The 25,184-nt window shown below is 30.6% G+C and overlaps 1 protein-coding gene across 9 annotated transcripts in view; it reads left to right on the forward strand.

Annotated features, from left to right (window-relative positions):
• rols (zinc-RING finger and ankyrin repeat domain-containing protein rolling pebbles) overlaps positions 1–25,184 on the forward strand; it is a 394,615-nt gene that overhangs the window by 209,316 nt on the left and 160,115 nt on the right. For 4 of the 9 annotated variants that reach the window (XM_076395760.1, XM_076395772.1, XM_076395813.1 and 1 more), the window contains exon 2: positions 2,936–3,519. The exons of the other annotated variants lie outside the window; for them this stretch is intronic. In XM_076395760.1, coding sequence (XP_076251875.1) covers positions 3,456–3,519 — 64 coding nt within the window. In that variant the 5' untranslated portion in view covers positions 2,936–3,455. The remainder of the gene's footprint in view (positions 1–2,935; positions 3,520–25,184) is intronic. 9 annotated transcript variants of the gene reach the window in all.

Here is a 25,184-nt window from a genome sequence, read left to right on the forward strand (position 1 = left end):
AAATCTGATCAGTTTGCACTAGATGGCAATAGAGAGCTGACATTTCGAACTAAGAAAACTTATTTGATGGTTTTGAAAATAGTTTAATCGGCTTTGTTTAAATTTGGATCAAATATGGACACCCCCACTGAAAATGTACCCTTGTATTTACAGTTTTTCTTTAATAAAGGTGGAAATCCAAGCCAGACGGCTGAAAATACGAATGGTTTTTATGGTTTTGATATTGTAATAGTATTTAGGATTAATTATATGGCTCGGTGAATGGAGGTAAAACGAAATAAAACAGTTATGGTTTACATGATGTGACCGTTATTTATTGGTGTAATATAAAAATGTGGAAAATACAAATACAAGAATGGGATGACAGTGGTGTTACCTGTATACGAGGCTTGGGTAGTCGATGGTGGCACGTCTGAACTGAACTATGGTCAGTGACTGAATTAATGAAAATACCCTTCAATAATCTCCCAGATAAACATCTCGGGGTTGCCAGATAATCGTTATAGTGTACCAGTTGGCGATGTTGTTGACCCCGCTCGTGTTCAACGTCTGGGTGTTTTGTAGACCGTTATTCCACGATGTGAAATTCGACACGCCTTAAGGTGGCTACGAGTTAATAACATTGGGCGTTCTGGAAGGCGAGTGGAAATGGGAAAATTCGATCATCATATAAGGGTGCCACACCATTTAAACGTAAAACAAAACTCATGTTTCGATCTACTAATCCTCTAAAAAATCCATCCTCATCCATTCCTGAAGTCTGATGACTAGTGATGAAAAGAGTTTCGCTCAAGACAATGTTAACCGTAAATGGAGGTCAAATTCACCCCAATTTCACCCCGACATAAGAGGTGGGCAACATTGTATTGCCAGTAAGGTTTTACTGTATATTTAATGAGACTGACAATAAACCATATGCAGTCAGCTGCTCCCATACGGTCAAACTTTTAATTCAAGCCCGTAATATAAATTATTCGATTATTTGTATCAACGCTACAGAAATAGTCAACTTTGGCCACTAAGACAGAAATTTTAGAAGCTTGACTTAGAGTTTCTTATCTCTCCATCTTATAGTTCGAACCTGACGCCAAGTGAGTTAACACCTTCTTCTGTCCATACTGAATAATTCTACTCATGAAAAATTCGCCTCAAAAGACGTTTGAGAAACACTACCCCAATATTTTGACTATAGGAACAAGGGCTTATATAACGGAGGCTTAGGAAAATAGCATTCAAAATGTTAACAGATTACTGAACAAAGTGACCTAAATCGAATCACTCTAAGTAGGTTAAACAAAGCTTAACTTACTCATTTCAATTTAAACATATGTATTATTGAACGACTATGGCAGTCTCAATGTGAATACAAAATAAAAATAACAGAGTAAAAAGAGACATGACTGAACACATATATGTATATAGAAATTTGCACAAAGTATAAAGACGGACAACGGATCTAAGAAGCTTAGGTTGGCTTTAAGAAATGAATATTAAGTTCGGTTCTCAATGTAGTCAAAGAGTAGCGTTGGGAACTACCGACTGAAAACAGGCGAAACAGCCGATAGTCGCAAAACTGTCGATACAGTCGATACAAACGAGTAATTGCTATTTTCAGTCAAATGTGCGGTTCGACTGTTTTTTTTTAATTCGTGATATCAGACGAAGATGTACGAATCCTTTCCTGTATAAATTTTGAGAGAGAAAAGGACGGAGATAATTGCTTGGGATAATTGATTGTAAAGGCGAGGCGGGGATCAAATAAAAAAAAGTCAATCAAACAAAAATTACCTATTATTGCCATGACAACAGTCAAAAGTATTTTACTATTTAAATGCTGCTATATCAATATACAATATATTGTATGTAAGTAATATACAATAAGCGGCTAGGACGACATAGCCAGAATGTTAAAAATTAGTCGAATGAAAGTAGTAGAACCAAAAATAGTAACTAAAACTACACGACTGAAACACTCGATTATAAATAGTAATAAAATATGTCGGACCGAAAATAGCGACTGAGAACAGCCGACTGAAACTAGTGAAACTTACTTTTTACTAGTAAGTTAAGTAGTAAAATCATTCGAACCGAAAATAGCGACTGAACCAGTCGATAGTAAAAAGTAGTCAATTTCTAAACAGTCGAGAGTCGTTTACAGTCGATAGTTCCCAACGCTACCAAAGAGCTATATTCTAAAAGTGTGTGGAATACTGAGTATGAAGAGCTATAACGGGGGCTTTAAGGGTGCAAATAATTTCCCCTTAGAAAATCGGAATAGGTGATGTGAACTCATTGTAAAGGGTTTATTACAATAAGTTGTTTAAGGATTATTGCTTTCTTTTATTAGATCCCAGCTTAGTTGAGTCACATAGTTTAATTTGAATTGAATATAAGGATATATCTTTGTATTAAATGAGTTGTGTTAGATAGCAAGAACCAGTTAAAATAGTATCATGATGCCATTAGTGGGACCATTCAATTAAAAAGGGCTTCAATTTGATGAAAAAATAATGGATTTCTTTTTACTGCATATATCATTATCTTAATATAACCAGATAAAAGACCTTAATATATAACATTATAACATTATTTATTAATAATATTATATATTTTCAATATTAGGCGATAATTTAATTTTTCTGTTATTACGTTCAGTATTTTCTCTGGTTCGGAAACTAATAAATACTATCCACCGGTAATATTTACTATGCTAGAAAATGTCGATATGTCGTTATTTCTCTCGGCAACCGACATCCTTACTCTCTATATCAAAAGCTGCGATCACCATCCCTAGTAACAAATTACAGTATCGTACAATGTATTTAAAACGCCATCAATTTAAACGCAACGAGATTCCCGCATCTACATTTCTCCATGCCATTCTCCGTTCGAGAAACCGAAACGAAAATATTAACAAATCAAATACTAATTCTAGGTAGATACGAACGAAACGAGAGAAACATCGTAAAACATCCCCGGTGCGCCGACGAAAAGAACAAAATCAACGCAAATTAACCGGCAACGTTTACCGCCACAGACGCAACGAGGAATTATTAAAATTTCCCCGTTGTACGTACCTACGAGAGAAGAAATCTCCCGACACCTGAACCAATCCACGGGCCACAAAACGACCAACACGAGACGGGGCAAAAATAAACAGCTAGAACAACAACAACAACGAGAAGAGAGACCGAATCATAACCGTCTAGTTGGTAAAGGTAACTCGCTTAACAGCGCGAACCTTTCGTAAAACGAGATACTACATCATAAGAAAAACGGCCGTTGAACAACAAAATAAAAAAAAGATAGATCCACGATACTGCTATCTTCGGGTTATAATATACGCGGTAGCAAGTGTTGAGAACAAGTGAGGTGTAGAGAGAGGGAAAAAGAGTTCAGTGAACGACGTCTGTGTCCGAGGTCATGGACAGCTGAAAGGGGGACCTGCTGTCGGGATGGACGTGGAACAACCTAATGGTAACGCTAGACCGGGCAGCGGACTCAGTCTTAGTGTTCTAGGTGAGTACAATGAAGAACGTTTCACAATAAATACATGTTTAGTTTAGAGTTAATCACCACGACCGTATTTAATTAAACATTCGAGATTTTAAATTGTTATCCAACAGAAAATGTTTCAGGAACTAGCGAATTAAGAAAAGTATCATGGTTTAATTATAACTACTGTGAATTAATTTCAAATAGTATTTTATTAAACCAAACGTTGATAAAAAGTATGTTTATTACCGGAGAAAATTGAAAAGTAATTTATAGATAGACCGCAGAAATTACAACCCCAGGAAAATTCAACAAAATATAAATATATTGTAATTGATTTAAAATAGCGTTAGGAACCATCGACTGGAAACAGTCGATAGTGGCAAAACAGTCGAAACAGTTGATAATCAAAAAACTAGCGACTGAAAATAATAATTACTATTTTCACTCAAATGCACGGTTCGGCTGTTTTGTTCCGTTTGTGGTGTCAGACGAAGATATACGATATACGAATCCTTTCCTGCATACATTGTGAGAGACGAAATAACGGAGATAATTGCTTGGAGCAGTTAAAAAGGAAAGGAAAAAAAATATTTCTGAATACTTTACTTAGAATTGACAGCAATGAATTTAATTTCAACGGAATGGGAATTACTTTTATATTTGAATGTTCTGAGGATCTGAACATATGCCTAATCATAGAAAAAAACTAATACATGTTCAGCTTTTCTCTCGTGATGAGATTTCTTCGATTATTAATAATTTGGGCAAGTTTAAAAAAAACATATTCCGAAGGGATAGATGTTGCAGGTATAGTAGAATATTTTAAATGTAACTGATATAAATCAAGTAATATCATTTTATAAGCATTCCAAAAATCTAATGGGTTTTCTAAAAGCCCAATAAGTGGCATTTTCAAATAATGCTTAATTTGTAAAGTTGTTGTAGCACCAGGTGTAATTATTCCATTCATTCTAGCTAGCTTTTTATTCAACTCTCTTCAGATGAAATACATTCTTCGTTAGTATTTGAGTCTTGAATTTCGAGTTTTCTCATCAGAAAATGTAATTATTAGTAATATTTAGTATATATATATTGAATATAGTTTATCACCACTTTACGGGTAATATTTTTTATGCAATTTAACCGTAAAAGCTTCTTATAAAATCTTTTCGAATCGATTCAACTTCTGAAACCTTTCGAATATAAATTTTATTTTGAAGATTTTAGGAAAGAAATATTACCTACTATTGCCCTAAAACAATCAAAAGTATTTTACTATTTATCATAATTTTAATATTTTTACCTTGTTACATTAACAATCTTGAATAATAGCCTTCCAAAATGCTGCTATATTAATATGCAATATATTTTTATTTACGCGCAAATTATCAAAATAATTATAAAACTATATATATTACATATAAATCTATGTAAGCATAAATTCGGCATATTTTTGTAAAGGTCGCGGCTAGGACGGCAGCTGTTAAATCATCAGTCGAATGAAACTAGTAGAACCGGAAATAGTAACTAAAAGTACACGACTAAAACAGTCGATAGTAAATAGTAATAAAATCAGTCGGACCGAAAATAGCGACTAAAACAGTCACTAGTAAAAAGTAGTAAAATCAGTCGAACCAAAAATAGCGAATGCAAACAGTCGATAGTAAAAAGTAGTCAATTACTAAAGAGTCGATAGTCAGTTTCAATCGAAAGTTCTCAACTCTAAATTAGAAGTAAGCACATACATTTCATTAAAAGGCGCTTGAAATCAACAGTTCTACTCAACTGACAGGTTATTAGTCTGTGATTGAATTGTCACGTGATATTGTTTAAAATTTTATTATTTTCCATATCGTCGATTTCCTTTTTATTTAATAAAGCATAGCTAGCCAGCTTGTTGGTACAGTTGCAAGGCAACAGGACGGTCCCCCATGTCTTCTGGTGTTGGTTGCCAGCCGGTAGGATTAAATTATTTAATTGTTTTAATCTTCATTATGATCCAAGAGTTGGATATTTTAGTTCTTACACCTCTTACGACTTATATGTGATATTTCTCGATATATAACCATATAGCACCAACAGATAGATATTTCATCTTAATATAATTTCATAGCAAAATACTAAGCTTTTTTTTCTAAATGAAAGGCTACCTCATTAAATTAAATTTAAAAAATTAGTATAACTTGTATATAATTAATTCGTTTTTAACTTAAATATATTAACTTTTATATATACTAATAACCTATATACCTATACCTATACATTTACATATATTACTAATAAGTTATTTAATAAATAACAAATGCAGTTATACATATGTTTCAAAGAAATATGTTAAAATAAAATTCAAATTATTTACGCAAATACGTTGTAAATGGTGTAACTAAAAATTATTTAATATTTGAGTTAACGTAATAGGTGGGAATTAAGAAGCCATATAGTGTTTTTGTTCAAATTGAACCAAATCATTAAACAAATAGCTAAATTAATAAAGAGCTAAAAATAATAAATAATATATAACAGTATATTACGAATTTATTATCATTAACCTTTTTATTAATACATATTTTTTATTAAGGTATTGTTGGTAGTTCTTACGGGTTAATCTGCAATTTGTGTTTAGAATAATTTAAAAATTAGATATGTTATATATCTAGGAAGACCCATTGACCCTTAGTACAATATTTAGTACCTATAATAATAATATAATATAATATATTTATTAGTTTACACTGTTTTTCTGTTAAATACACTTCACAGTACTATAAGACCAAATGGTTTAATTGTTTTCAATCTTGATTATAATAGATTATGATCCAAAAGTTGCAATATTTTGGTGTTAACATGAGAATGAAACCTCTGCTTATGTTTCCTTGTGATGCTCTTCATTCTTTAAGAATGAGCATCTCGATTCCTCATCGTCTCTGCGTAGTTCTTACGACTTCTTAAGACTTTGTTCTGAAAATGTAAATTTTATTTATGCTACTTTTCGCGGAGTATACCCATAACTGGATTGCATAGGTTCATCAGTTTTATAATTTGTTTATACTACAGCAACAATTATATATAAATCATTGAGGTTTCCTTCTAATTAACCAATACATTTATTATATTTCAAATCAAGTTTTCTCTATTCTTTTTATTGTTCCCCTAATACTCTAATTAACTCTGTGTAATTTTTAAAAGCGCTATTTCGAATAATGATTTTTTATATAATATACACTGTGCAGCACTATGGCGTGACAATCTTGATAATTTTAACACCACTGGTTGTTAAACATTAAGACAACAGCATAACGAATTAAAATTCAATAATATGTTTTGTCGTTTTCTCTATATAAATCCTGATTTTAAATCTAGTATTTTTTACCAATATACAGTTGTCTTTTTTACTAACCTATCACTTCGTGTTTTGATTAATTTGAATTCGAGACTTTTTAGTATTAACGTTCATTATTAAATCAAACGATGATGTCATTACAAAGATACGAATATTTATTGTCACAAAAATACAAAAAAAAATGGACACCGAACTTATTCAAGCATATTTGGTGAATTTGATCCTTTTATTTGTAAAGCTTTTGTTCTATTTATATACCTAATAAGGTATTATTAAAAGGATAAAATAAAATCCCCGTTTTGAAATAAAATTAATCAGCGGATGTTCCCACGTTCTTAATTTAATTAATATTTATTGATAAACTCATTTCTGGATAAGCTAGTGGTATGATCATATCAGTAAATCTCCTTACACTGTCTCTGTTTCGATATGTGTAATACCCTATTTATCTTATCGGTTATTTAGAACTTCAAGTATTATTATCTTCCGTATTTATTTGTAGATCTAGTTAAGAATTTTTACTAAGAAATTTTGCACGATTTTTTAAATATCAATAATATTTTTCTATAAAAATGATCGAACTAAGTGTACTTACACTGACATCATTTGCAATCAGGTTCGATACGTTCCAATTTAAATAAGCGCCAATAGTTTAAACATTTACTCAAACGATGAGAAAGGAAATTTTAAAATCTATATTAGTCTTTACGTAAGTCCTTATTTAGTTAATGTCAGCATCATTATTCGTGGTTAAATAAAAAGATGATGCCATAACGAATTAAGATTAAACGGTTTCGTTATTGATATCAGTGCGTGTGGATTAAAACAATTTGTGTTCATTTGACACGATTCTTTTTTAACGTTATCAGCTCCTACATGTTATATAAAAACTGAGATTGAAAACACTTGTTGGATGAAGATTGAGTTTTATACGAAAATTGGTTTAGTCCAGTGGAACTAGATTAATTTGCTTTGGCTATGGTGAATCTAGATTACGCCTACTCTATGGTAAATTGTATAATGTTTGTTATAGAAAGTGGGACATCCAAGACGTGACTTAGCGGCTTCTTATAATATAATTAGTAATAAAACAAGAATTTGAAAATTAGTATATAATATTTTCTAAATACCCTTAGTGGTTTAAGAATCAGTGGGTATTAATATTTCGTTTTATTATTATATTTATATATTTTTATTTATTAATATATTATTGCTAGTCAATGACGACTAACTAACCTCACCTTAACAATTTGTTTTCCATTAATTTGGTCTATTGGTCCTCACTTAGTCTCTAATAAAATAAAATAAAAATTTATAGCACTTCTTCTTTTTATCATTTAGTACACTTCACTACACAACTAAGATCACACAGTTTGGTTGTCTTTAGTTGCTAGTTCGCTGTTGTCCTCATGTATTGTTGTGATTTTTTAAACTTCCTCTATCACAGTTGATATCCGAAGGTCCCGGTGTAAGTAAATGTTTCCATACTATTTCAATGCATCCATAATACTTCTCAGGACTTTATTATAAAATACATTATATTGATATTACTTCCTGGAAAACGTTCCTGTCACTCGATAGGTCTATGTCGCTTTTAGTTTTTGGTTATATATTTTCTTTTTAATATGCTCCATATTTATACATGATATATAGAAGATTTAAATACTGCTCTAAACTAGCTATATCTGTCTATCAGTAAGAACGAATGGTAGTAAAGGTTTTAGTTTACGCACTTCACTGTTATCATTCATATTTTCATTTGCAAGTACATTGGAGTACACTAACACTTTCGAAGTCCTTAACATTAATGCTGTGAATTATACTAGTTATGGATTCTAGAGAGATATCACGCTGTATTAATTCATTCAAGACGTAACTGTAGCCGTTGAATAATGACTACATTAGATTTGCTAGAAATATCCATGGTTTTTTAAAAATTTTAAATATTTTAAAAAAATTTGATGCAGTAATAATAAATGAAGTTCATATATTGTAACAATATTTAGTACTCAAATTTAGTTTCAATTAATTGATATTCTTTCTGACACCTGAGAAACTGATAGAGATCTTTAATATCTAAATTATCCTAAATATATCCTGGATATTGAATTATAATTTATACACAGCAATTGAAACAACCCTTTCAAAAACTTGTCATTTCACAAAGGGAGAACACTATTTAAAATGTATTTAATTACAACATAAACACTTATAATAACTATGAAATCAACATATACGTTTAGTTAAATATGTATAATATTATAATGTGGAACTAGTACAATTCATATCGTCGTCTCACCACACATTTTAATTGACAGCTAACAATGGATGAGCCAAAATGACCTTCTACGGTACAGAAACATTGATACAAGATTATAACTATCTCACTTTTTTGCAAATGTTGAAAAAATTGTAAAAAGTAGTAATATCTTTATTTTGATTATACTGTAACATTAAATGTCTTACGGACTATAAAAATGTCTTAAATTCACTTTCAGGTCTCATTATATTCAAAATTTAATCGGTTTAATTATATCAGGAAGTTATTAACATGTTATGCGTGGATTAAACAAGAAAAGTAAACGTTTTTACGAATAATATTTTGGTAGCTTGAAATTCAACAAATTCAGATTTATGAAAACAAATTTTATTTGCACTTTGCACATTTCTCATCTACTATATAATTAGATTGAAGATATTTATTAAAATAACATCGGCTTAAAATTATATAATTTATTTCAAATCAAAGTATTATCCATCTATTTAAAATTACTAGTGTTTGCTCTCGGTAATCTAAATAATGTCACCTTGATTGGCTACCTGAAGATTTTGTATTGATTTCATAGCGAGAATCCATGTTTGACAACAAGTAAAATCAGACAGATACCCAGACTGTAAACTTTTCTCTTCGGACGCAGTTGGAGACATAAAAATGACGTTAAGTATGTGTATACGAAGGCAATCAACTTCTTTCCTCCTGTGGAGTTCTTTGTTCCTGTGGAGATATTTATTTGTGTTTTAATAATCGCGTGTTTTTAACTAAGGATACTACAATTCAGGAAAGTATATTAAACACTTTCATGTAGTGACTATCTACAAATTTTCTTTGGAATAATAACAAAATATTTTAATATCATAATTATTAGTGAAGGAATTAAAATATATTATAAGGCTGAAATTTACCTGATGTTCTATTTCTTAGTTACTCAACTATCTAAGAAAACAGTATGCTTGTTAGTCTTACCGTGCTATTAATCTTAAGCCATTAATATCCATCATCCTAATTATCTGAGAACATGTAACAAATATTTAAAGTCGTTGGTTTCAACAAGTTCGTTAATATTAGTTGACAAAAACTGTTGTTGCCAAAACGAATGAATGTATATATTGCGAAACACCTGATTCACCTGATCTATGATCTAATCATTTCATTCAGTATGCATGGGAGACATGCGAATAATGATTCATTCGAGACTACTTAGTCACATTCTTTTTTTTTTCTTGAAAAGGATACTGTGCACCTTTCTATGCGACGTGTCTATGTCCGGCATGGTTGGAAACGGTTTTTGAACGGCTCTCCACCTAATACGTTGCATGTTATTCAATCTGACGCCCACGCTGGTTAATTTAACGTATTTATGTTCCCTAAATATGTTTAAATCAAATCGGTGTAGTCAAAAATCGCGTGGTTATCTTGCTCTTTGCTTCTCCAACGTCTCGGCTCTGAAATATTAAAATTATAGTCTTGATTTATGAATGCTACCGAGGAAGACCCGAAATGGATATGTTGTTCACGTGTTTGGTCAGGAGAGTATGTGATTTTAGTTAGAATTGTTGATATACGATGCGTTATAAATCTAAATTTTTCAAAAGCAGTGATTCTTTATCACAAAGAACTACCATCAGCTTAGTACTATGAATATCGTAGAGATGTTTACAACAACATAAAAATATATATTTACAATGTTCTATGTTATTGGCAATTGGTTAATGTTATCTTATTTTTTAATTATACTGACAATATCTATTTGCACTTAATAAAAAGACTATTTGTTTCTAGGTAAATCCATAGCTTTTTTTAATTATATATTATATTAGATATACATATTATTGTTATTAATACAAGAGTAAGCAAAAAGAATAAGAATAAGTATAGTCTAAATAAGTTCGATTATATTTAATAACTGACATATTTTCACTATAATCGATGTACCTCGATTATTTAACTCGATCTTATAATTATTTCGATATTATAATCCAACAACATTGCTTTTTAATATTCAACAATGCTAATATTATATTGTTACGCATTAATACCTATTCTATATACAATCTGCAGCTAGAGCTATGACTTTTCGCAAAAACAAGTATTCGAAGAGATCTATATTAAAATTAATAAAAATATAAATTTTATAAAAATATATTTTAAAATTTGTTTTGTTTAGATTACTCCTAGAATGTACTTTTAAGGCCAAAAGTAAGTCAAATGTCGTTAAAACAGAAGGAATTATGGACATACGAAATTGCACTAAGAAAACTACTTCAAAACTAAATCATCTTGATTGATATTTTCATTTGTAAATCATTTTAATATACCTAGTTAAGTTTTCAATTGCTCTGCTCTTTTCAACAGATTGCTATTTATGTTTTCGTCGTCCATAAAGGACGACGGTTCGACATATAGCAACTACACAAAAATATTCATTATCATTAAAGATGCATTTTAAATTATAACTCAACGAGGTGGACAAATTACAGCTACAAATTATGTTTTTCAGTTATAATTATAGAATCTCTTATGAATTAAATAGATTATAAAGTAAATTAAATAAAGTGGATAACATCTTAGAAAATAATTCATGAAACTTATAATAAGCTTTTAAAATTAAAAGATAATTAATTTTACTCAATGCATAACATATTAAGCAAAACCTGATATCCGATGCCATCCGATATAAATAGAACAAAAAAATACATTCAGAAAATATTAGACATTCCTTTAACATTTGGAAGTATAATAAATTAAAACAGGCTTTTTATTGAAAAATACATATTATAAATTGTACACTTCACTACACAACTACCTAAGATCACACGGTTTGGTTGTCTTTAGTTGCTAGTTCGCTATTGTCTAAGAGTTGCAGCTCTTCTCCTCATGTATTGTTGTGATTCTTTAAATTTCCTCTATCACAGTTGATACCGAAGGTCTTGGTGTAAGTAATTGTTCCCATACTATCTTAATGCATCCACAATACTTCTCTGGACTTTATTATAAAATACATTATATTGATATTACCTCCCGGAAAACGTTCCAGAATAGGTCCATATCGGTTTTAGTATTTGGTTATACAGTGGCAACTCTTTTAGTTCGAATAATTTAAATTATGCTCCATATGTATACATGATATGTAGAAGATCTAAATACTGCTCTAAACTAGCTATATCTGTCAGTTAGAACGAATGGTACTAAAGATTTTAGTTTTGCGCATTTCACTGTTATCATTGTTCAAGACGTCAGAGAGATAAACCAGAAAAATTGTTTAGTATGTTTATAAAATGTTTATATGTATTTAAATTGTTTCTGCCACAAAAAGTGCTTCTTGGAGATGTCAGTGATTCACGAAACTGACATCTCCAAGGAGAGCTTATTTTTGACCCTACTAAACCAGCGTTCCGGAAAATTATTTTATGAATTAGTCAAATAATTCAACAATCATTCATATTTCGTAATCAATCATACATTATATTAAGCTTTTAAAATCAAAAGATAATTAATTTTACACAATGCATAACATATTAAGCAAAACCTGATGCCATCTGATATAAATAGAAAAAAAATATACATTCAGGAAATAGTAGACATTCCTTTAACGTTTGGCAATATAATAAATTAAAACAGGCTTTTTATTGAAAAATACATATTTTTTCGTCCTGTTAGCTAGAACCCACTGAAAGACTACGTGACAGAACATAAACAAATTATTGTCGCTACTTTACTACTACTACTACCGCCGCGGATTACTCTCAATTTCTTTTTTGCCGTTTCTTTGAGAAGAAAATTTAGAAAGCCTGTAAAAAAAAGTACGGGCGACAGTCAATAAGATCCAAAAATAGCTTAAGAACAGTCCAAGAACAGCTTAAGAGCTGGAAATATGCCCATATCAATGCTGCCGCTTCCAATTTCTCCGTGAGAATCCGCTGAAATGTCTCGGCCTGCACTTTAAATTAACACCATATTAGACAGAAACCACAGAAGACCCAAACTCAAAATTAAAAAACAGTACTGGTTAACTTCAACTAAAGTCAAAGAGATTGGTTTATCGGTCAATAATAAAGACTATTTGGACTTATGGGGCTTCAAATGGGAGGGGGGCGGTGTGTGCAGAGGGTAACCCAAAACGGAAAACTAAGTAATTATCAATGCTTATCTCCACATAACCAATGAAGAACTGCACGATCACCTCGAAATCAAATTGGTCAACGAGATTAACCCAAATTTAGTCTTAAATCATAAAAAAGGTGACTAATCCACAGTAATATAGAAGCGATATAGCTGCTAAATACCCGGTAGGAAATCAGAATATCAGAAGTAGCGAGCCAATCCACACGAATTTTAATTGTTTTTGATTGAGAAATACATACAGATGCACTTCTATCCTGCACTCGTCTTACTTTTGTATTGATAGGAGTACAACAATAGTAATATTTTAATTTATAAATTAAAATTGTATTAAACATATCTAATGTAAGAAAAAAAAATATTAATAAACAAAATTTGACTACGTAACTAAGATTCCTTGTTGAACAATATCATTAGTACAAGACATGATGGTGAGGACATTATTTTCCATATAATTTTTGTGTATTCTCATGTTCTCGAAGTGTTATTTAAAAATATATTGAAACAAAAAATAAAGATTGCAAACACATAGTTGAATTGTTGAAAATAATCATTATTAATTTATAACGTCACTTCGATGGCGCTTATGGTGAACGTGAGTTGTATTTTAAATAATTATAATAAATATTTCCAATATGGTACTTTCCATTTGTGAATAAGATTAAAAAAAATTATAGAATTAAAAAGTATATCAACAATAGACGTCCATTCTTATGTCTACTAAATTATATTATTGAGACATTATAATATTATAATAATATTTTCAACATATTACAATAAAATCATTTTATATTCATAACCATATCCATCTTGAGCGGAAAAATAGACCTTATTTAATATTCTATACTTAACCCAGATTTCTATTGTGATACTGACGTCTCAAGGACACTTGAGGTGTTAAATAAACATTGTGGGCAGCAAAAATAGCATTTCCACAAATATTTATCTTTGATGATATGAATTTATATCGCATTCTAAGAAAATTACGAAAAAAAAATAAAACCAAGCCTGTTCAATACCCTGTACCTTCTAAAATAAGCCAATCTTGATTTTAATGAGTTAAACCTATATTTTATTCGCAGGTGTTTTGTTTTTTTTATTGAAGATACATCAAATGGATTAAGAAAGAAATTATTTGAGCAAGGATAGTATAAGACGATTTTATTTAATCCATTGATTTTTTATAGACCGAATAATCCAAAATAATAATATTCAAAATTATTTTTATTGTTGTTAGCAGACTACAAGCAAAAAAACATAATGAAGAAACATTTATGTTGAGTGCAATGACTCAAACGAATTTGTTTCCCATCGTCATAACAGTTACAAAGCAACTAATATGATCACTAAACACACCGTTTACTGATATTTGAGAGAGTCATTAACCCAATACAACACGAAACTGCCACAAAATATATTTCCGGTCTGTGTCTTGTTCTAAAAATAGCGTTCATTTTACATCATATTATTACCTAGAATTATCGTGCAATTTTTTTGACGTATATTTCTTTTCAAACGTCAGGTAAAACTATTAATAAGTATTGAAATGAATTCGTAGCGTTTTTGAAATAGAGAAAAAGTTAATTTAATGTAAATAAAATTGATAAAAGCATTACTAAAATTGTTGTCCGTCTCAGGTAAAATTTTTCATCATCACTCATCTCCATCCGATTTTCACTAACCATCGGATCAAGCGGTAGTCTGATGAAGCACCATCTAAAGCAAAGGTGCTCAACCTAAGTGAAGAAGTAATGATAAGAAAAACAGACGATTTTCAAGGGATGCAGTTCAAGAGATTTACTGAAGAATACATTTTAATTGAGTGATATTTCATTTGTTGCTGACGTTTGAAATTATATCAAAATTTTGAATCTCAAATTACTGGACAAAAATTGTTGCCATCCGACTATATTTAGTTTGATAAACGCTTTCATAATAAATTTTTTTTTATGAAAACAATAGAAAGACAGAGCAACAGAAGATTTTCCTCAACATATGTTTGTAAAAACATATGTAAAAAATAAATAATTCGCCCCAGTTACTGAACAATATATTGATCACTTATTGTCAATATGAACATTTGATTTGACGTCTAGCAAAAAACAACCGAAACGCTTGATTGGTAATTCATATTGCCGAGCTGAAAAACGATATTGTTGAAATGAAAACATACTTAATAAGACATCCAACACAGTTAAACTGAGGGGATATTTTGTAAAACACTATGAATTAATTCTAACATTCAATAAAACGCAGACGGTGTTAACTTGGCCGGGACAAAGAGGAAGCAGACAGACACACACACATACACAGAATCCGTTACAAATAAACATTTCTAAACTACAGTTACTTTGGTTATATCCGAAACAAATAAAACGAAATCAAGCCGGTAATTTAGTATAACGTATAATCTTTTATAGGCTTTAAACTTTTTTTCAATAAAATATACCAATATATTTTATTATATAAAGCGTACTGATCTACGTAATAAAAAAAACATAGCCGGGAGGGTATTCTATATTATCTAACATTTGATTTTAACATAAACCAATCTTATTTTAATAGGTTGAAAATATTGATTTTTTTAAAACTTTCTTCTATAATTATCACAGGTCATGCTGTAAGTATTTTAGGACTTTTCACAGAATATTCTCATTAAATAATTCAAAGCTTTAACGCGAGTTTATACTAAAACAAGTTATTATATATTTTCCTTTCTTATTTATTTATATTCCTTCTATCAACTAATTTATGAAATTTCAGTGTTTGTCTTTGATTTTTGATACTATTATTCAAACAAGTTTTTCGTCAATGTTGATCCTGAGATATTATTACTGTTAAAATTGATAGTACTATTCAGTGCTGCATATATTTAATCAATATTGCTGTATGAGATTTCACAATGTTCTATATATGTAATATACTGTCATTGATTATTTACCTTATTATTAACTTGCTTTATTTATATTTTTACTTTCACGTACGTTAATGTTGCTTTAGTGACATTATCCATTTGTTATATGTGATCCATGTAATCAATCCATTCCCTTATCTTCAGAATTTTAAAACTAGTAATATTTATAATTAAAAGATGCTATAACTCGTGAGTACGCAGGTAGTACTGCAGAACCTCCAATTTCTGTTGCAGTAGTGTATCAATCACAACTACTGCAACTCGCATGGCCGTGCTTTGTCATGCGTGTCATGTCAGGATGATTTTGCACATGTTAATTCGTTCAACTGACTGTTGATTTATCAACTTCTAACGGTTTGAGATTTTCCACTGGATTTTCGTCCACTTTTTGGTCCTCTAGAGCGTTCTTTGTAATCAATATCAAAGCAAAACCGACTATTGGGATATAAGTGCAGTGTAGAGATAGTGGCCTTAGTATAACCTGAATAATTTAATAGTACTAAATAAAAAACTGTTATTTTATATAGGGAAATGTTAAAACCTTCGAATTTAACAGTTAGATTAAATTGTTTAGTAGTTACATACTGTCTTATTTCCACCAAAAGATATCGTTCATTATTATACATACAAGCACCTAATATTACTGGCTAGAGAAGAGGCAAGAATGACTAAACAAGAATAGTTTAGTTTTCGAACATAACAAATTCAAACTTCCATTGATGAATTTGTTAAATAATACTAGTTCTGCGAGTTTCAGTTACTAATAAATGAACATAAATACGTAGTGACACTCTAGCTCTTAGGTGTCGACCGACGAGAAAGATATCGATATCTCGATATTGTTAAAAATATCTATATATCGATATATCGGAAGAAATTAAATTATGATTCTTTTGCAGGAATTGCGATATTTTAAAGCAATATTTAAAATTAAGTGCCAACTTTATATAGTCTTGTATAATGTTTGAGAAATATCTTTTTAATTTTCTTAAAAATGTCGATATGTCGCTCAATAAATATCGGCCAAACATTTATATTATTTTATGAAAAAAATATCGATATATCGATATTTTTCGGCATACCTACTAGGTTTTAGTTAGTAACCAATAAGTCAGTCACTTAATTTAAAATTATCGAAATTTAACTGTTACCGAAATGGAATTCGTGTAATAAGAGCAAAGGCTGTAGCTTCAAATTGAGCATACTTGGAAACCTTTATATTTTATTATTTTAGCAAATATTCTCTTTTTTTGCCAAATATATTTACCAAAAATATCTAAAAATATACAAGATACCTTCCTAATATTTACCAGATTTTGAGTTATTGTGAACGATTAGTTCTGTATATTAGCCTCTAGGTTAGTTTTATTTGCATAGACACATTTCCTATATATCCTCACTTTTTCCAGGCAAAGAACATATTAACGATGGATATCTCTTTTTTTGGGAAATATATTTGCCAAAAATATTTAAAAATATACAAGATACCTTCCTATTATTTACCTTTCAGATTTTGAGTTATTTTGAACGTTTAGTTCTGTATAGTAGTCTCCAGGTTAGTTTTATTTGCATAGACACATTTCCTATATATCCTCACTTTTTCCAGGAAAAGAACATATTAACGATGGATATCTCTTTTTTTGGGAAATATATTTGCCAAAAATATTTAAAAATATACAAGATACCTTCCTATTATTTACCTTTCAGATTTTGAGTTATTTTGAACGTTTAGTTCTGTATAGTAGTCTCCAGGTTAGTTTTATTTGCATAGACACATTTCCTATATATCCTCACTTTTTCCAGGAAAAGAACATATTAACGATGGATATCTCTTTTTTTGGGAAATATATTTGCCAAAAATATTTAAAAATATACAAGATACCTTCCTATTATTTACCTTTCAGATTTTGAGTTATTTTGAACGTTTAGTTCTGTATAGTAGTCTCCAGGTTAGTTTTATTTGCATAGACACATTTCTTATATATCCTCACTTTTTCCAGGAAAAGTACATATTAACGATGGATATCTCTTTTTTTGGGAAATATATTTGCCAAAAATATTTAAAAATATACAAGATACCTTCCTATTATTTACCTTTCAGATTTTGAGTTATTTTGAACGTTTAGTTCTGTATAGTAGTCTCCAGGTTAGTTTTATTTGCATAGACACATTTCCTATATATCCTCACTTTTTCCAAGAAAAGAACGTATTAACGATGGATATCTCTTTTTTTGGGAAATATATTTGCCAAAAATATTTAAAAATATAGAAGATACCTTCCTATTATTTACCTTTCAGATTTTGAGTTATTTTGAACGTTTAGTTCTGTATAGTAGTCTCCAGGTTAGTTTTATTTGCATAGACACATTTCCTATATATCCTCACTTTTTCCAAGAAAAGAACGTATTAACAATGGATATATGTTATTAATAAGGCAAAAATAAATATATTGCAGCTGTTTTTTCCATATGAGTAATCATATTATAACTAAATGATCTGGTATATTAAATAGCAATACATAAACAAATGTATATAACGTATGGCTTAAAGTAAACTTGCCTCACAAAACGGTGTATTCTCTCGGTGGTACAGAGCTGAACCAACATTTTATACGCCGATTTTTATATTGATGCCATAAATTAACGATAGAAATCTAGACTTAAAGTAATTTGTACGCCATTGTATATATCCACCGTTCGCTCCGCATGTAAAAATCATTTTACATTCACCGAAGTATCTATTAAATAGAAAAAGTTTTCAATCACTCACGATGACCAAACCATCAAACGATTAATATGCGATTTGAACTCACACCGCCCGACGTATCAGAGTCCCGATACAAATCTCGATACCGTTAGATTATTACTCACTCATTTACATGCGAATTAATTTTTTTTGCCGTGTTCTGTTCCTTCGTATGCGTTATGCAAATAATTCTGTTATGGCCATATCCGAGGCGATTGTTATAAAACAGAGATGGTGTCAATAATCAGCACGGCAACCTTCGATTGGATTTCGGACTTTTACTTGTCCCGATTTGGTTTACTTTACGTTTGGAGTGAAAAACGAGTGGTATTTAATTTTATTTAATAATTTTTGCATGGTTTCCATAAGAAAATTGCCTTTATTACACCTAATTTCCCAATATTATGTGCAATGTTGAACTCTTTTCCACATCACCCATGAGGTAGAGATGCTAGGCGCGTTTTTTTAAGTAGTGGTATCCCCCTGGAGGCCTAATCCATCTAATTAACAATTATATATCTGAGAAACATATTTTACTTTCATTCGAGAGCATATTTACCTTTTTACGTTTAGTTCTTGTTTCCTTCGATGGTGTGTTTACTTGTAAAATCCTCTTGCTATCATAGAATATGCTATTTTTGTACACCTTCATAAAATTTATCACTGAATTCTGTCTAATTCATTTACCATATCTACAAAACAGTTAGAGAGACTTTGCTTGTTACTGTCTTGCGAAGAGTGCCCCAATGAACCATTTGGAAAAATTCAAGTTTCATCAAGATATACAAATTCAAATAATTTATATATATTATAATGTATATTATACTCCTTTGAAAATTCAGTTCTCTTTCCAAATCAATGTCTGGAAGTTCCATTAAACCTATTCGAGGACTATCTTTACACCATTTAATATCAGCACAATATCAGCTCCAATAACAAAACTTCAACCATAACTGCTATAGGAAAAGAAACGCTTTTTTATACTGTGTATATGGAATATATTTTTCTGTATTAGTTTTTCATTTGTCCAGAACAATTAACGAATTGTTTTTCTGTACCAAATTCGTATTTCACTATTAAAAATTCTGGATAAAATAGTATTATTATTTAACAAATACCGAAATGAAAGTACTACAAGAATAATAAATTTCATTTTAACCATAGACAGATCATGTAAATTTATACTAATATCAATTACGAAAGTGTGGAGTCAATCACATATCATCAATATATCGAGCAATATTTTAAAAAGTTTTATGCTTTATTTCAAACAAAATTCTAATGATATAATACATATAATCAAAACTAAAACAGTTTTTTTAAATAAATATTCATGAAGTAGGACCGTTTAAAATTCAATTCCTTTTAGACAGCTGTAACATAAATATACATAATAAGTGTACAAATTAAGTTGATGTTTCCTCTTGTGTAATCTGCATATATTAATGATGTACACCTTAGCCCTTTTATGTCTTTTATTTCAATTTGTTTTACATCAGCAGGTGGTTAAATACAGTCTAGCTAAAAAGTTTTGTAGATTCAAAATAAAAACTAAAAATTTTTTATAATCACTCTAGAAAGGAAGATCACTCTAGAGCATTCTTTGTTTTACCTTTATAAAGGAAATGTTCATTGTGTTGCTCCAACTCATATCTGAAGAGCAAAAAAACGAGGGGAAACAAAGAACAAGATGAACCAAATCTAATTATATTTTGGCACTTTATTAATTCAATTTAAAATATGTAACGGTTCTTCACGATTCAAAAAAAACTGGGTTAAGAAATTGTATTCGTTTTCAATTAGCCCACCAGAACACTATAAGTAATTACTAATCCTGCTCCTGCTGTTTTTAATAACTGCCAAACAGTTTCTTGCGAATATCCGATGTAATCAACTGATTGGTATACTGTCATTTATTTCGCTAGCTGCTTATTGCTATAATTTTTTGTTCGCCGGGCTTTAAGAGTTTTATCCGATTTATAATGCCTCGATGCTCGAAGACTTGAGTCATTAACATCGTTTTTTTAATAACGCCGATTTCCATTAATCGATCAGAACCAGTTCACACAGTGGTCGGATCCATTACAAATTAACCGTCACCGTCATAATAAACTGAAATCAAAACGCTAGATCGTCAATTAAGATTTAGCTTTCGTACAAGAAGGTTATCGTGTTTAACATTGATCAAATTAATAGCGTCAAATGTGGACGTAAATTATGATGTTGTAACTCAAAATTTCGCTTTTTTAGAATAATGATTTTCCTCACCGTTTTATCTATGCTATCATTTATCTATGCCAAATTATCGACTGATCTGATTCTTATTCTGGAGTTTGTATTATCAAAAGGTTTCTTGTATTCAATGGAGAGATGTTAGAGAAAGTATCACTGGTTTTGTCGTAATGGACGATGACTTGTCCCTTTCTTATAGATTCTACACATCGAATGGTCCTTATTCTGACAACACTAAAAACTCAAGAAACTGACACAACTTCCTTAACCAGATACAAAAATATCAAAAATACATTTGAATTATTCAAATCTTGCACAAGACTAGTTTAAAACTTTATAGAGAAGGTTTAATCAAAGACTTCCCAAGATTTTTAAATATCATGCTACTAGATGGAACAGTACCTTTTTTATTCCAGACTGTATTTTAGTCAGAGTTATATTATTATGCATCCACAAGTAATTACATTTTCCTACTATTGGACTCGCAGAGGATATGTGAATAATGGTTAAGATAAAAAAGAAAATAAATCAATATTTTTTTGTTTCATTTACTTAATCTTTTTAAATGTGTTTTCTCCAGTCTAGAAGTACACAAAATATGTATCAAATCATTATCATCAGTCCCTCCATCAATACCAATATCCTTAGATTATTCTATACCAAGTCGCCATAGAAGTCTGCAAGGAATTCACTCTTCATTTGGTAACTGTATCTAAACTGCTGAACACTGTGGACATCGAGAAACTTTTTTAAGAGTTTGTCTTAAGCATCATATTCGAAATAATTCGAACGTACAGATGCTTCTGAGAGCGTCAATTCATAAAGCCATACACACAAATTTTCAAAATAAGCTGATTTTACCACTTTTTCTCATGTATTAGTAATTTCAATACTAACCGCAATCATTTTTTGCCCCATTGACGCAGCTACAATATGGATATTTGAATATGAATTTTTTGGCCATTCTATTTTATTTTTCCTTACCTATGAACAAAAAATCTCAAAATCCTTGATATATGTGGATCTTCTATAGTTTTACAAATTCTTTATGTAACCTTTTTAGAAATGATTTTCAAACTGTTATTGAATATAAAGAAACTGTATTAATAATTCATATTATTAAATAAATTGGACCTTGTGGTAGGCCACCTTTTGATCGTTCTTCCGAATCCGTTCATCTTTGGGCATATTATAATATATTAGTTGATCAGATTTTTTGACTGGTAAATCGTATATTCTCCATTTGGAGTCAGACAACGTGATGGACATATCGTTTTGTATTAATTAATCGAATGTATTCAATACATTTGTAATCCGTATTAAACCTAGTTTAAGCTAGTTGTGATTCGTTCAAAATATTTCCATTCTCATAAAAATATTGCAATACAAAATAATAGAGCAGCAAGCACCCAACGTCCTAGATATCTGTAACTTTTTTATAAATCTGATTTTCTATTTTGACCCCATAGATTGCTTCGACGTGATATAATGGTTGTATAAATATGTCGTTTTTATATATATCGTTCGATATATTTTTTTAATCAGTTACAACTCTGTAATGACTCGGTGGATTCCTTCAGCTTAACTGCACCTACTTTTCTGCTCTTAATTCTTGCGATACACTGGCAGAATAGCAATTCACCTATTACATTTTCTGTACCAACCCGATTTTTTTTTAATCTATGAAACAATACTTCATCAATTATCACTTCGGAGTTATTGATATTTATCAACAATGTATTATTGTAGTGTATTGTAGTTTAATATTCTAAGGCCATCGAACATTGAAGGCAGATTAGATCTTACAATTTTCTGGTATTTTATCTTACGTTTTCATGATTTAATCGCAATATATAAAATATATATCGAGTATATTTAGGTTCTTTGTGAGTTTACTTCGAAGGTTTCAGAACGTAGTTGCAGATAATCAACTTGTAAGAGGCCGTTTAACAAACCTAGAAATTCTTCGGTGGTTGTGAAATGCAACATATTCTGCTGTATTCAAGATACAACAAATAGTTTCTGTTAAGTTGATGTCGCTTCTAATAAGCCTATTAATAGAAAGAGAGTAATGTATTAACGAAAACGGCTGTATTGTTTCTTCTTTAACTATTTTCCCTGGTGACCAATGCATGCGCTTGAATCAGTCTTTGTAATAGTTTCTCAACCCCGATCGAAGTAACTTTTGTCATAATAAAAATCTTTTTCACAGCTAAATGTTTATGCAATATTTTGCTGGTGTTATCATTATATTGGCCAAGGATGTCTCAATCTTACAATAAGTCACATGACTATGTTGCAATAGCTTTTCGCGGACTGCATCGATGTTTTCTGGCACAACAACAGATTTTGTATGATCTTCAAGATTTTATTCTCTTAGCGAACTTCAGCCACAATTAAATTCGTTATATCAGAGCCAAATGCCCAATTAAGTTGATTGATGTACTTTTGTCTTGATAATCTACGTCCAAAGTGGTAAAAATCATCGTCAGATGGTACCTAATATCACCGAGACTCAAAATACAAATAGCAACCCTCGTAAACCTTTTCATTAGGTCTTTTGTCCAATGCAATTTCATTATTCCGATGTTTTCGATTTCGAAACCAAATTTCGTAAAATATCGCCAGTACTATTCACAGTACTTTCGGAAATACCACCGCATGACTCACCCCGAATAATTTCTCGACCATTATTACGGTTATTCTGTCGCACCAGATGGGCCACACCTGACATTCATATCGTCGCACGAAAACCAACAACAGACGCGACGTTATTCTTTTCTGCAACATTACCTTTAATTTTATTTATTGTAAAGCCACACCACGACCAATCGAACCCAATCATCGTCAGACATTCATCTCAAAAGTTTTCTGGTGCGGAAGTAACCGGAGTACTGTTAGTTTTTCGATGTCTTAGTCGCTAGTACCGTCGGAAACAAGGTTACGGACATTTACATATGTTACGTCAGGGCGACGAAGATTGACTGGTAACTTAGTCGAGTAACATCGACTAATATGGTCTGCTTGATGGTTATTGGATAGCTTTGGGTGTTCAAATAAAAAGCATTTTTGGATTTTCCATAACCTCATGTTTGTAATGTGTGTTGGCCTCAAAGTATTTTGCAACTTAAATAACATTTTACACTAACAACCCTGAAACATATATGAATTATTATTCAAAATAATTCAAAATTAAATTAGCAATTATTCATAATGAAACGTTATACAGATACATAATTTTTAATCGAATATATTCCAAGAAAGGCCGCTGTTCACAGATTAAAACAAGTGGTAGTCAGAAAGAGCTAGATTTACTCTATATATTGTACTTTCCTCTGTATCCGGAGTTTTACAAATAATTGTTTAATGATCGAGCATTGTCATGTTTTCTTTTCCAATTTGGTCTGATTTATCAGAAGCTTTAGGAATCCGAACCGACGTTCGCCAAAAAGATGTCATCTCTCCACTGCTTTTCCACATTGTAGCGGATGCAATTATGCGTAAATGATTTCAAAACTGACGTGGCGTTCAATATTCTGATAAAAACTCCTTGCCCGATCTAATGTTTGGAGCTGGTAGCGCCATAATCGCTGATACAGTTGTTAAGACTTCTGATATAGTTCTGCATTGCAGATCCATATGGCTTGAGAATTAATGAACCAAACAAAAATATGGCAAACTTGACATACATATGTTTTTAGCATTTTAGAACCAAAATTCATTGAATTTAGGAACATCATTTACTTTTAACTGCTGAATCAACATTTCGGATATCGTCAACGTATATGGGCTTCAATTCATCTGGTATCTAGTATCCTTACTTTTGAAATAATTTCAAAAGCTTTCCAAAAAACGTCTGAAATTAGCTCCTCATTATTTAATGATTACTCAAGTGCTCTTTCTTGTTCTGGACATGGATCTTCGTCCAGTAATATCTCCAACTCTTCATCTTCACATTTTTGTTTCCGACCCGCAGGTTCTTTATCTTCCGTGTCAAAATAAGAAAAAAATAACAACAATTTAAGTAACTTAACTAACATTTTACACTAACAACC

Source organism: Rhynchophorus ferrugineus, unplaced genomic scaffold (genome assembly GCF_030347505.1).
Source record: "Rhynchophorus ferrugineus isolate W39M unplaced genomic scaffold, kcgeb_rfMv2 rfM1, whole genome shotgun sequence".
In the NCBI taxonomy this organism is placed as follows: Eukaryota; Metazoa; Arthropoda; class Insecta; order Coleoptera; family Curculionidae; genus Rhynchophorus; species Rhynchophorus ferrugineus.